Source organism: Copadichromis virginalis, linkage group LG20 (genome assembly GCF_057382275.1).
Source record: "Copadichromis virginalis isolate Kocher_CV1m ecotype Utaka linkage group LG20, C_Virginalis_male_GT1.1, whole genome shotgun sequence".
Classification (NCBI taxonomy): domain Eukaryota; kingdom Metazoa; phylum Chordata; class Actinopteri; order Cichliformes; family Cichlidae; genus Copadichromis; species Copadichromis virginalis.
Window position 1 is genome coordinate 17414192 of NC_140637.1, and position 13133 is coordinate 17427324.

Genomic DNA, 13133 nt, shown 5'->3' on the forward strand with positions numbered 1-13133 from the left:
AACACTTGTAACTGTGTGATGCCATTCAGGGAAACTTCAGGGTGGAGCTGAATAGAGAAGAAAGCTGCACTTGTTTTACAGGAGCAGAGCTCTGCAACATGTTTCACGTGATACAATGAGAGCTTGTTTACAAATCAAGAGGGTTAAAGTGCTGATGGATAATATTAAAGAACACACATGCTGCTGTGTATCTGTGCTGATCCGGTGTTTCCAGGTAAAAGAGGTGGGACCTGGTATAAACAGGAAACAGGAAATGGGTCTGCTTCTAAAACAAGTCAATCAAAAGATCTCGGCAAAGTAATGGATATAATGTGAGTTTTGTTCAAAATGAGGTCGAATGTCACATTTTTCAGAGCCTACGGTGCAATGGTAGCATGTACATATAGACATCAGCAGGAGGAAAATAAGAAACTCCAGATCAAATAAGTCTGTCAGTATACGCCAGGTGATCATTGTAAAATATTAAAATTAAAAATCATATTCTGCACTCATGTGCAACACATAGGACACGATGAGGTTATTAAGGAAGCAGGATTTTACTTTTGTACAACATATGGCCCCTGAGGGGCTGAAACATGAAGTGCCAAAAACCAAAGTTCCTCTAATGGGAGCTTGCGTCTGGCTCCAAAAGCGAGTCTGTCCCCATAGACACCCATGTTAAAATGCTCAGCTTTACAGCAGAAATAAACATGTTTACATCCTGGGAAAAAAAAACTTTGATTCTATAATTTCCCAAAACTGTGACAACTGGGAAAAAAAGATTTATTCACTATTATATTGCAATATTTTGTGTAGTGATACTGTATCGATACAGGGACAGGGATTTTATTAAATAAATTAAAATACTCATGATGGGAGATAACCACTCTGCAATCATCCGCAGTCTGACTTGGACTGACTGCAATCACTCAGAGAGCGTGCTATCTAATTTATAAATGCAGACATGTTGCCATCAGTCTGAATGAGTCTTCTTCCATGCATGCAGGTCATGGGAACTCAACTCAGCTGGCCGCCAGCTGATTTAATTCTGGTTAGGCTTCTAAGTGCAAATGTAACAGTTAACTGTGGACTTCCATTAAATGTGAATTCCTGTTTATGTAAACAGCAACATGTGAGTTTTACTGATTTATCAAATTTAATTAGTGTATTATCCGAAATAGATTGCATGTAATTGCCAACCTGACCCCATATGATCACAGACTGACTCTGTTTTATTAAAACATCTATGTTAGGGACGGTGTCAGCCTCCTCAACAATCTCATTTTGCAGCAAAAATCAAGTGTCTGAAGTGAGATAACTTTATCAAAGTTTAACTTTCAGGACATAATTTGCAGTTTAAAATGGTGATAAATCGTTACATTAAATGTTAAACAACTGGATAATTTCAGTTTTTCCACACACATCCATTCCTGATCTGGCTGTTCTAACTTTACAGTTACTATAATTTCAATCCAAGACTTGAAGAGTTTTACAAGTACCTGTAGATTCAGTCTTTACGAATCGCACTCAGCATCTCACACAATGTTAAAATCACAATTGTGTGTTGTCTGGTGATTCACACCTCTACCAAATATGTTTAAAAAAATGAACTTGACAAAGAAATTGATGACATCATTGTTGCTGCATCTTTTACATACAGTCTATGTGTAGAGTTAACTTTACCAACATTAAATAAGCAATTTAGCCTCCACTGAAGGGTTAAAGATGAATGACAGGGAGACTTCTGCTTCACAGTTTTCTTTGTTGATGCTTCCTTAAATCTTTTTTTGTATATACTTTTGTATAGTATATATATTAGACCCATAAAAGCTATTTAAATAAATCTATCTGCAAAGTTTATTTTCAAGAAATAAAAAATAAAAGCTGGGTCTGAGCCAGGAAACCAACCAATTTAAATGAATTCTAAAATTTTCTGCCCAGAACAGTGGTCAAATATTCAGCCAGAATTATGCCAGAAGCTTGTCAATGGCCTCCAAAAGTGTCTGGTTGAGATGCAACTTGCTAAGCAACATTTAACCAAATATAGAGCCTGTATGTACACTTTTAACTCCATGTGCATTATAAAAATATAAAATAAAATCAAACTTGGGAACCCAATTCTTGCTTTTTAAGTCATTAAAGATGTGTGCTGCACAGTTAATTCACTCTGAAAAACAAAATTCCCAGATCAAATAAATCATTAAAAGATTCATGCCCATGAAGAGTGTATGTATACTTTTGACCACAACTGTAACAAAAGTAGCACTCAAAGACGCATCATCTGCCAACAACACCACGGTTTTAAAAATAGATGAATCCTGAATCACGACCAGAACTTAATGAGGTCATGTTTTGCCCATGACTCATCTTTTCATTCATGTTATGAAAGTCATCCTGGTAGTTCTTGTATAATTTTGCCAACAAACAGCAGTAAAAACATAAGGAAAAGTTAAATTTTTTTCTTTGTAAATGAATGAGGTATGAAGCTAATACTGCAAAGTGGCAGAACTGAAATATGAGCCTAAAAAAATACTTAGTTTACCTCCAATGTTTGTACAATACTTTCCATGTTATATGGCTTTATGCAACTAAAATGTTGCTTCATATAACCAGAAAGTGGAAAGTGTCCTAGCTGTGGTGCAATGGAGCTCCCGGGCATGTTTCTGTACCCAGGGCGGTGAACTTAAACTGGACAAGAGCCGTGTTGTGCATGAATGTGTGGAATTGTGGGGCTCAGCACTCAGTCATGGGTGTGTACTGTCAAAGCCTTTAACACAGGGCATTTGTTTCTGTTTGTTCCCCTTTCTGGAGGTTTGCTGTTAAATGAAGGCTCAGACCGTGTCAACGTGTATGTGTGAAGTCAGGGAGGCCAAGATGTGTCACCTCATATACTGTCAGGTCGTCACATAACCTCAACACTATCATCACAGCTCGGCTGTTCTAGTGAGAAAATGTGTGTGCCATCCCATTTGGGGCTCATAAAATATTGATAGCACATATTTAAGATTAATTTTTTATGTTAGCATCAAGCTAAAAGGTCAAACATTTCCTGGTTTCAGCCTCTGAATGTGAGAATTTTCTACTTCATTACTTCTACTTCATGTTACACTGTGTTATATATTATGACAAATTACTAGCTAACTGGATTTACTTGAATGTTTTCATATTATCTAACATTGCTGTATGCTGGATGCAAAGACTATATCTGATATATTCTTCACATAGCATTCACTGGTGTTGTCAGCTCATATCAGGCTATTGGCAAATAGGATGACATTTACTGATATCAGAAGCTGATTTTTTTATTTTTGTGTCACATCAATTTTACACTGGCTAAAAGAGCAAAGAAAATGAAAGAAAGGGCTATCTCTCTGGGGTGATGTAAACAAATAACTGGAAAAAAAATTGGATAAAAAATGGCAGCTATGAACACATGATATACAATCAAATTTTACATTTATTAAAAATCTATAAATCAAATCTATAGCAATAGTTACACATCAAATCAAATCCATTTGAAGACCTTCTAAACATTAATATTAGAATAAGCAGTAAGTCTGTCTCTTGACTGCTTCTTACTTACAGCAGTGAAGGCATGTTTTCTTATTTAGTTTTTATATTAAAACAAGGCTTTTACCCTGAACATGATGTTCTTGTTTTGTTTTTTCTATATATAATGTTTATGCATGTCTTTCTTACTTTATATTCTAAAGGGTGAATAAATAACCTTCCCATTTTGGGACAAAGCTGGGTACTATACTCGTTGGAGGTGATGCAGCGTTTCCTCTCTGGTTTGCCGTGATGTCACTAAAGGAAAAAAGCTACTGAGAGCTCAGCTGCTGTTCTGGTTGGTGAAAGCAGCTTCCAGAATTCTCATATATTAAAATTATATAGATGACAACCACAAAAGAGTCACAGGTGGGACATTAACCGGGGAGATGATGGGTTTTTCCCTCCTGTGTTGTCAATAGGGTGTTACTTTGAGGAGGCTGAGTGGGAGGAGATATGCAGATGGAGCCGGTGGAGCCTTTTTAGTGGCGTCTGTAGTCCCCCCCCCCCAAACTCACAGTGGACTTTTGTCACGGGAGTCCACTACAACCACAGCCAGCATCAGCACTCACAGGGTGGCATTTTGCTGTATAACCTAGAAATTCAAGTCTTTTTACAAGCAAGTGGAGAATATTTGAATATTTGTGGCCTCTGCTGTCCCTTGATAAAGGAATACTTTTTTCTGTTTTCAGTTTGAAGAGTTTTTTCACTCAACTTTTCACTGGACACGTGAATGCTCAGGATGCTTTTCTCAGGCGTTTTGAGCCTTTTTGTCTTCATGGCCCTATTTTCATCACTTGTTGAAACCAAGATCTACAGACCATTTGAATTTCACCAGTATAAACCTGGGCTTGGTCAACACTACAGCCAAGGAAAACCCACCAGCAGGCACAAGTAAGTGCTGTTTCTCTCCATCTCTGTCATACACATCACCACGTCAGATAATTCAGTGACAAATCTTGTAATTTTTTAAAAATTGTATCTAAGCAAGTTTTTTTCTTTCCTCTTTGATTTCCACTCTGAAAGGAACCACTGTGCCTACGTCACTGAAAAGACAGTGCCCTTCACCATACAGGATGGAGCAGCACCGTATGTAAAAGCCGAGTACAACAAGTGTTCACTGGGCCGCAAATGCCCAGCTCTTTTGTGAGTAAACGCTACTCGTGTGATAGATTTTAATTCAGGTTGCTTCACAGTAAAAAACACTGAATTTATGTTTTTAACCCATTACTGCTGCTCCCTGCAGGTATCGCCTGATGTACAAGCCACTTTACAAGGTGGCACATAAAACCGTCACAGAGCTGGAGTGGCGTTGTTGCCCTGGGTACTCTGGTTATGGATGTATGGAGGGACATCCAGTTTATCAACACCCTATGAAAATGATGCCACCATTCAAGGGCCCACCAATGAGAGAGTCCCAGTTTAAGGGCCCCCCTAGCAAAGTCCCGATGTTCAAGGGCCCACATGTTAACACTGCTGTGAAAGCCAGCCCATGGAGTCATCCCAAAGGCCCTCCTACTGGCAGTTTTAACCCCTTCCCAATGCATCCCTTTGGGCCTTCAAGGTCCTCCTCCTACCCAGACATCCCCTTCCAGCCTTATCCATCAGAATCAGAGCCAGCTCCAGAGCATGAAGAGCCACATTACACAGAGACCAACCATGAACATGAACATGAGAATAGCCAAGCACCTGAGGAATTTATACCTGAAGAAATCCCCTCTCCTCCCCCCTCTGGTGGTGAACAGCCTGTGGGAGAGACCACAGGTATGTCCCCATTTTTGAACTGTCCAATAAAGCTAACTGGGTTTTAAAAGTGATGTACCTGAATTTACTTTCTTTTTTTTTTAAGTAAAAGAACAACAAATTCTTAACAAGTTCTTAAAATGAACTAGATTCAAAATGCAGTCACATCAAAGCATAGTGTTTGGGATTTCTTTACTGTGTTTGTCCCCCTTTTAATAGCATCTCTTTATCTCTTCAGGCCATGCTCTTGACAGCGAGACGGAGGAGCGAATATATCATATGGAAGAGGATGTGCGGCGTCTAAATCAGGGTCTGGAGACTTTGAGGGTAACTGTGAATGGGCTAGAGGAAAGCCTGCGAACCTCACTCAGAGAGGATGCTAACAGGATGCTGTCAGCTCTGCTCTCTGCTCCCCCTGGTACTGGTCCTGGTCCTGTTCCTGTTCCCCCTCCAGATGTAGCCTCTCATCCATCCACCTTTGGGTTTGTAGAAATTCCTGGGGGAGACCTTGACACAGGAGATCTAGATGGTAGACATGTTGTTCCAGACCTCGCAGAACTGAATGAAAGGGTTGAAGAGCTTAGAAATGAGGTGCAAGCCAAGACAGCTGAGATTCAGGAAGTCAAAGTGACAGTGATGAGGCATGATGAAGCACTGAAGAAGATTTCTAATAGAACAGGTATTAGAAATCTTTTGGTATCAAACTCCAATGGCAAGCTTGGAAGAGCTATGGAGAAACTGATGGATGCTAAATTAAGCACAGCCAGAACAGAAATTCTTGGCGGATTTGAGAAGCGTGTGGAGAGCGCAGAGGACCGATGCAAGGAGAAAGCTGGGGATGTGCACCGTCAGTGCCAGAAGCAGCAAAGTGAGCGGCAGGAGCAGATGGAGGATGCTCTACAGGAAAGCACCATCAACCTAAGAACAGAGCTGAGAAAGCTCCAAGCACAGATCAATGGTTGTAATGGTACTGAGAGCTGCTGTGGTAGGATGAGTGGACTTACAGAAAGGGTGCAGCTGCTGGAAAGGTCAATGGCAAGCCTCAACCAGTCCCAGGAGCATCTGAGAGTGGAGCTGGGTGGACACAAAGACCACATAGAAGGAATGCTGGAGGGGCGTCTGGCATATGTAGAGGCCAAGCTCAACCTGACTGGGGAGATCAAAAGTGAAGAATCTGGAAGGACAAGTGGTGTCCCAGACAGAGATGCGACTGGACATGCTTTGGAGGCCAAAATGGAGGTTAAGTTGAAGAATCTGGAGTGTCGTTTACTAACAGCTTTGGAGGAGCTGGGTAATGCAACTGCTCTGGAGGATCACATTGTTCCCACTCTGGAGACAGAGCTGGAGTCACTCCGAGGCAGACTGGAGGTGGATGTGGACAGAATGCAAAAGCACCTCAACAATTTGGAAATGCTCTGCACCACTTCATGTCCCTCACCTCAAACAGTTACCATCCAAGGAGACTCTGCTGTGCCAAGTGAAAACCTGGCTTTGGAGCAGAATGTGAAGGAGGTACTGGATATGCAAGGCGACCAGTTGAACACACTCAATGTTACACTGCAGAACATGCTAAAGCGTCTGACCCTCAGGGAGCAGCAGGAACAAGCAGAGCAAGATTCTTCCATCCAGGGTGAGCTAACAATCCTCAAATTCAATGTGCGCTCAGTTAACCACACCCTGAGAGGACTCCAGGATTCCCTGGGGACAGTGGTCCACCAGGTTGGTGAAGCCAACAGTTCTTGGCATCAAAGAGAGACTCGTCTGGCCCAGCAGATAAAGGGCGTGGTGCAGCTGGTTGGACATCAGGCTTCCATGCTTGGGGCAGGTGAGCGCAGACTGACCCGGCTTAAAGGTGAGCTGCAGGAGATGAAGAGACGGCTAGCTGAAGAGGTACGGGGGTGCCGAAGATCAGCTATGGTGGTCCAGAAGGAGGTAACTGAGGTTGGTGGGCGGGTTGCCAGCGTAGAGGACCAGTGTAAGGGCTTAAACTACTTGGCAGACGACCTGGAGAGAATCAGGGAGGAGCTGGAGAGACAGTCAAATGGTCTCCTACTGCAAGTCAGTGGGACTCTCTCTAGCCATGCACAGCAGCTGTCTGAGCTGAAAGGTGAACTGAAAAACTGCACCTCCAAGGCAGAGCCAACAGAGCAGAGTTTAGAGGCTGCAGAGACACGAGGGGATACCTTCACTCTGAATTAGTTTACTTCATATGGACAATGAATTATAAAACGGCGAAGAGTAAATATTTTGCAGGCGTAAAGGGGTTCCACTAAGCCCATTATTATACAGTTTTTACAATGCAAAGGTTTCGAATGTGCACTGAAATAATGATGTTTTGTCAGCTTACAAAAGGAGAAAACCAAAAGGCAGCTAACTTCAACCGCACTCACAACTGAATCTTGAAATCTAATCATGGTGGTGCTAAGAATAATCAGAGCCTGAGTGATTGAGTGAGAGATAAACAACTGCACCTGTGTTACTCTAAAGCTTTTAAGAAATCATAAATGAACAGTCATTTAATAATGTTTACATGATGAAGTTTTTGTATTGTTTTTTCTTATATTTAGTGTAGATGTAATGTTTTTATATGGCTCTGGCTTTTGAGCATTAGTCTATATTCTTACTGCAGTCCTGCATGAAATGTTTAAAGTATGTAAAGTTTAATTTTTAAGTTTTTCAATACAGACAATTCAATAAAAAATGATTTGATCTTCATGTTCTCTTTTCTATGTTAACTTAGCAGTCAAAGGACTTTTTACTACAAGTCAAATTCACTCATTCCTGCACACAATATAAACGTATATAGCACTTAAATATATATGCTTTTAAGCATTTTCTAACTATCACACCCACACACACACGCAGATTCACTCAGGGGCAATGTTGTGTTTGGTATTTTACCCAGGGACACTTCAGCATAGAAACAAGAGGAACACTGGAGAAACCAAAAGTAAGCGTGAAAAACAAACAAATAGTTAATTAACTAAAATTAGAGCTAATTAGAACTTGATCAGTTTCAACAAACATGCACCAAGTACTTTTGTATTGTACTACTGTACAAATATAATCTATCCATCCATCAAAATACTTTATTTCATATCTAAGTCTAGCCCCATATAATGCAAATGTAACACTGTGGTGTGTGCTCCAAAATATTTACACAACTCCCTAAAAGGAACTAAAAATTAGGATGAATTGAATCTTATTATGATTTCCCTTGCTAGTGTTCCATCCATCCATCCTTCCATTCATTCTTTTCCAATTATACACTTCATAAGCATGTTTGGACTGTGGGAGAAAGCCTGATTACCCTGAGGCAAAGGGTGAACCCGCACAGTCCACACAGAAAGGTCCCAGTCTTCAAACTCGAAACCCTCCCTCCTGCTGCCACCGAAGGCAAGCTGTAACTCTGCTATAGTTCTGTAGTCATGTTTCACTCTGGAAGTGAAAAGTGTTGGTGCAGAGGAGTGAGGACACCACAAGAGGGCAATAGAGAAGCATTAATAGACTCAACTGAAAAGTGCAGGGAGCATTGAAGTATGAGTGTAAATGATGTCTCCCTTCCAAAAAATTAAGTTCGCAGGGACAGGCCGTGCTTGCCAGAGGAAAATTACAAATTTGCATTATAGCCAAGGTGATGGAGAAAGACAGCCAAAGAGCCCTTCAGTGCAGCAGAAGCAGCCTACATCTCATTCTCTCTCTAGGCTACAAATTTACCAGCCCAGTTTTCTGAGCGCAGTCCTCATTGGGCAGTTACAATGGGGCGAAAGGTGACCTTGCTAATAACCTTCCCCTGTTAGTTCCTGTTTCCCCATCGAACAAACAACCATTAAAATGACAGGTACGTGGGAGATGAACCCACTGCTGTGAGAAAACTTTTTAGCCCGAGACACGTGGTGAATAATAATGATGGAAAATGCCACGGAGGGAAGGAGGGCAGACGGAAGAGATAGACACCAAATTTATGTCTGCTGAGAAGATGAGCGATGGAGCAATCTCAAGACCAATATACACCTCGATAATAATGATGCAGGTCTGCACATGCATATTGAGGAAGTGAGGGGGAGAGATGTCCACGGCTTACAGAAGCAACTGCTGCATATAACTGCCCAAAAACCATAAAAAAAGTATTAAACTATTCTGTCTCTGCTAGACTACAAATCCCACATTATCTTTTCTTAGTTTGAGTGTACGTATTTTTATTATTCTTGCAGTGCCTCCACGTTCATACAAACCCAGACAACAACACATTAATCATGTTTGTTTCCAACTAGACACTTGGACAGAAAGGGCAGCCAGGACTCTGGCGAATTTGTCCCCTCTGACTCTCTTCACTGCTCACTCATGGATCCGATTCAGAGTTACATTTCCTGCACAACTCACAAACAGCGCCTGGCCAAAGGAAGCTCCAAAATCACAAAAGGCAAAGCTTTGGCACAGACACAGAGGACAAAGGATACAGAGTAAAAAGGGGGGCACACTGGAGGAAAATGTGAATCATCTGATAAAATGTCCTCTGTAGAAGTTTAAGGTGAGAGGAGAGATTTTGTCCCCATTATAGTGATGGCCAGAGAACAGACAGGGTTGATTACAGCTGGCTCAGAAGCAAGGAAGCCCAGGAGAGGCTTACCTTAAATCAAGGTCTCAGGGCTACTTAGTAATAAGCTTCAGGATTTGGCATTCTCCAGGAAGCACTACTGGGTGTTTTGGGGTGTATAGCTGAAAAGTTATTGGTGAAAAGTTTTACTATCATAAAAATCAGGTTAAACAACAATAGATCCAAGTTGTTTGTACTTGGTTTGTGACCAGTTGCATACAATTAAAATAAAATTAACCATCATTAGTTTTGAAAATGCAAAATGAGGTCAAACTTTCTACCAGGAGGAATAACATATATATTGAGAGACAAACTTTAAATTACAAGAGTGGCAATGTGAAACGTTTGCAATGACACTAGAGAAACCTGCTCTCCCTAAGGAGTCCCACCTGACGCCAGTGACTCCCATTACAAATACCCTGCGTGATTCCAATTAAACAAATTGAATGACAACAGTAAAAGCCACTCAAGGAAAGTGAAGAAGGTTTATCATTCTGGAAAAAGAAAAAGAGGAAGTGAGGGGAAAAAAGCAGGACAGGGGTGAGCAGATAATAACATTTAAATCTAAATCTAATTAAATATAAATAAAAAATAATCTATTAGTCTAGGCTTAACTATGGGGGAGAAATTGCATAACGTTATATCTTTTCCTTACTTGACATTTAACATTAATGAACTGGTAAAGCACCCTGGTGTGTCCAGCTCGACGTGATCGAGTCAAGTGCGACTCCAGGGGTCTACAGCAGTCAAGTTACTGAGTAACAATCAGACTGAAGAAATGTGGAAGCCCACCAGGATCAGTGAGTCGTTACATTAATAACACATCGTAAACAGTCATCTCTGTCTTGGGCATTGTTACCAAAATAAAAATGGTTTTTGGAATGGAATTTTTGCTTAGGCCCTCAACTGACTCACCAGTATCTCCATTGGGGACGACAGCAAATTTTGAAATCAAAATGTGGGGACAATGTTTAAACTTTAAATTCTGGCTATAAAAAGTCAGTCAGAATAACTGTTTGATGTACTTTTTGAATTGACACATGGATTAAAATTGACACAGGAAAAGGATAGCAGAAGGTAAATGAATTCGTACCTGTGGAGTGCAGATCGTTCCATAAACATGAAGATTTAATGAGGAAGAAGTGCATAAAGGTCTTCCACATATGAATTATAGATCGTGAGATTTAATAATTTATGGAATGTGCACCGGAGGTCAGGAGCATCAAGGTCGCACAAAACTAAACTCTATACATTTAAAGACCTCTTTTATTCAACACATGGTATTTTATGGTTCCCTGACATATATCCTTCAGTCCTGGATTTAATTTGGATATTATTTTTGTTCATGAAGTACTAAAATTGGTTTTAGCTTCATTACACCAATGTCACGTAAAATCAGTATTCAGTTTAATAATTACATTAATAAAAAAAATAGGGGGCAGAAATGTTCTTCAAAAAGTTACTTTTACTTTCTTACTTTGAGTACATTTCTGAGGTTGTACTTTTTCACTTTCACTTGAGTAAAAAAGTTGTTTCAGTACTTCAACTTATAAAGGAGTATTTTTAACACTAGTATCTGTACTTCTACCTAAGTACAGCCCTGATCATACATTAGAACTGTGATGCTCATATTAAACATTACCAAAGTTTCAACAAAAGTAAGTCAAAACTGCTCTAAATGCTCTACAAATCTGAAGAAAGTTGGCTTAAAGGTTGAGGAACTCAATGCATGAGCTGAAGGGTTGCAGCAAGGTTACAATATCTTAGAGTGGCATGAACTATGTCAGGATGTGATCTGTGGCTTAATCAAAGCTACAATACTTTAGTCCAAGATAAATATATAAAGCTGGAATTGAGGACAAGAGGTTCCTACCATCCTGCAGTGCAGTTGTTAGCACTGTTGGCTCATAGCAAGAAGGTCTTCAAATCTATTCCAATCCACTGGCCAGCTGGGGCTTTTCTGTGTGGAGTGCATGGTCTTCCTGTGTCTGCATGTTTTTTCTCTGAGTACTCCGGCTTCCTCCCACAGTCCAGAAATCCATGTTAGATTAATTGACATTTCTAAATTATCTGTAGGTGTGAATGTGAATGGTTGTCTGCTTCTGTGTTAGCAACAGATTGGTCATCTGCCCTTGGTGTACCCCACCTCTTGCCCTGTGATAGCTGAGATAAGCTCCAGCCCATCTGTGACCCTGAATTAAATGAGTGAAAGAAGATGGATGGATTTTATAAGTAGCAATTATATTTTTTTAATGATAAGAATCGGGCCTATCTATAACCATAATGGACCGAAAGGCATTTCACATTTTTTCAACAACATTTACCTTCCCGGTCAGTCATGTACAGTTTAATCTTCCTTGAGATCACAATGAACAGAACCATTTAAACAGGGATTTCCAATTTAAATGAGAATGTTGGTACTAAGATGATGTGTTTACTTCAGTCAGTATAGTATAGGCTCCTTAAGTGAGTGGAAAAACTGAATGAGAAGACCTTTGTATGTGCAACCCATCAATTTTCACATTTTTATTATATCAGATTTAGCTGATGTTTTTTCCTTCTGTAAAACACATTAAAATCAATCAGTCTCTTACAAATGGGGGCGGGGCTTGTATTTAGAGCTGCTGGACAATTAGGATTCACTATGTAGACACATTATGTGCCATTAGGCAAGCAACGATAACAGCTATCAAACATCAACGTTATTTTTGCGTTGCTTGTTATGCTCAGTTTGCACTTAGCGTTCATCTCCTGCATATTTATTGAGATCAATATGTTTCCTCTTCTTAAGAACCTCCATTACCATCAAAACAAAATTTTTTGCAAGGGTCATGATAAAAATCTAGAATCACTGATGTTTCTCTCACATCTATTATTGTATTTAATAATAGACTTATTTAACAGAAACTTAATGTCAAGTGAAATGTTTATTTTTAACAAACATGTAAAAACATAATGAAACAAAACTGATGAAAGTTTGTATTAGTTAAATGAATTGTGTCATTCATGCACCCACCTAAAGACTGAAGCATTTGTACCAACGGTAGCCCACCTATTCTGGTGAATGCTGTGCCTGCACACCCGTGATCTGTCTTTTATGCACAGTACCTCATTCCTAACTAAATGCTGTTTCCTCTCTTGAGATGCTCTGCCAAGACTTTGCAGTTACACTCATTTGTTTGTGGGTATTTCTGCATTTAGTTTTTATTTAATACTTGAAAACTCACTAACTTGGTCACTTATTACCATTTGATCTCTTTGCATT

The 13133-nt window shown here is 40.1% G+C and overlaps 1 protein-coding gene across 1 annotated transcript; it reads left to right on the forward strand.

The window, feature by feature from the left end:
• Positions 1–4261: 4261 nt before the first annotated feature.
• emilin3a (elastin microfibril interfacer 3a) lies at positions 4262–7476 on the forward strand. Its single transcript, XM_085442780.1, has 4 exons — positions 4262–4422; positions 4555–4674; positions 4775–5292; positions 5510–7476. The coding sequence occupies exons 1-4, from the start codon at positions 4262–4264 to the stop codon at positions 7468–7470; spliced, it is 2760 nt and encodes a 919-aa protein (XP_085298906.1). The 3' UTR covers positions 7471–7476.
• The last annotated feature ends 5657 nt before the right edge of the window (positions 7477–13133 follow it).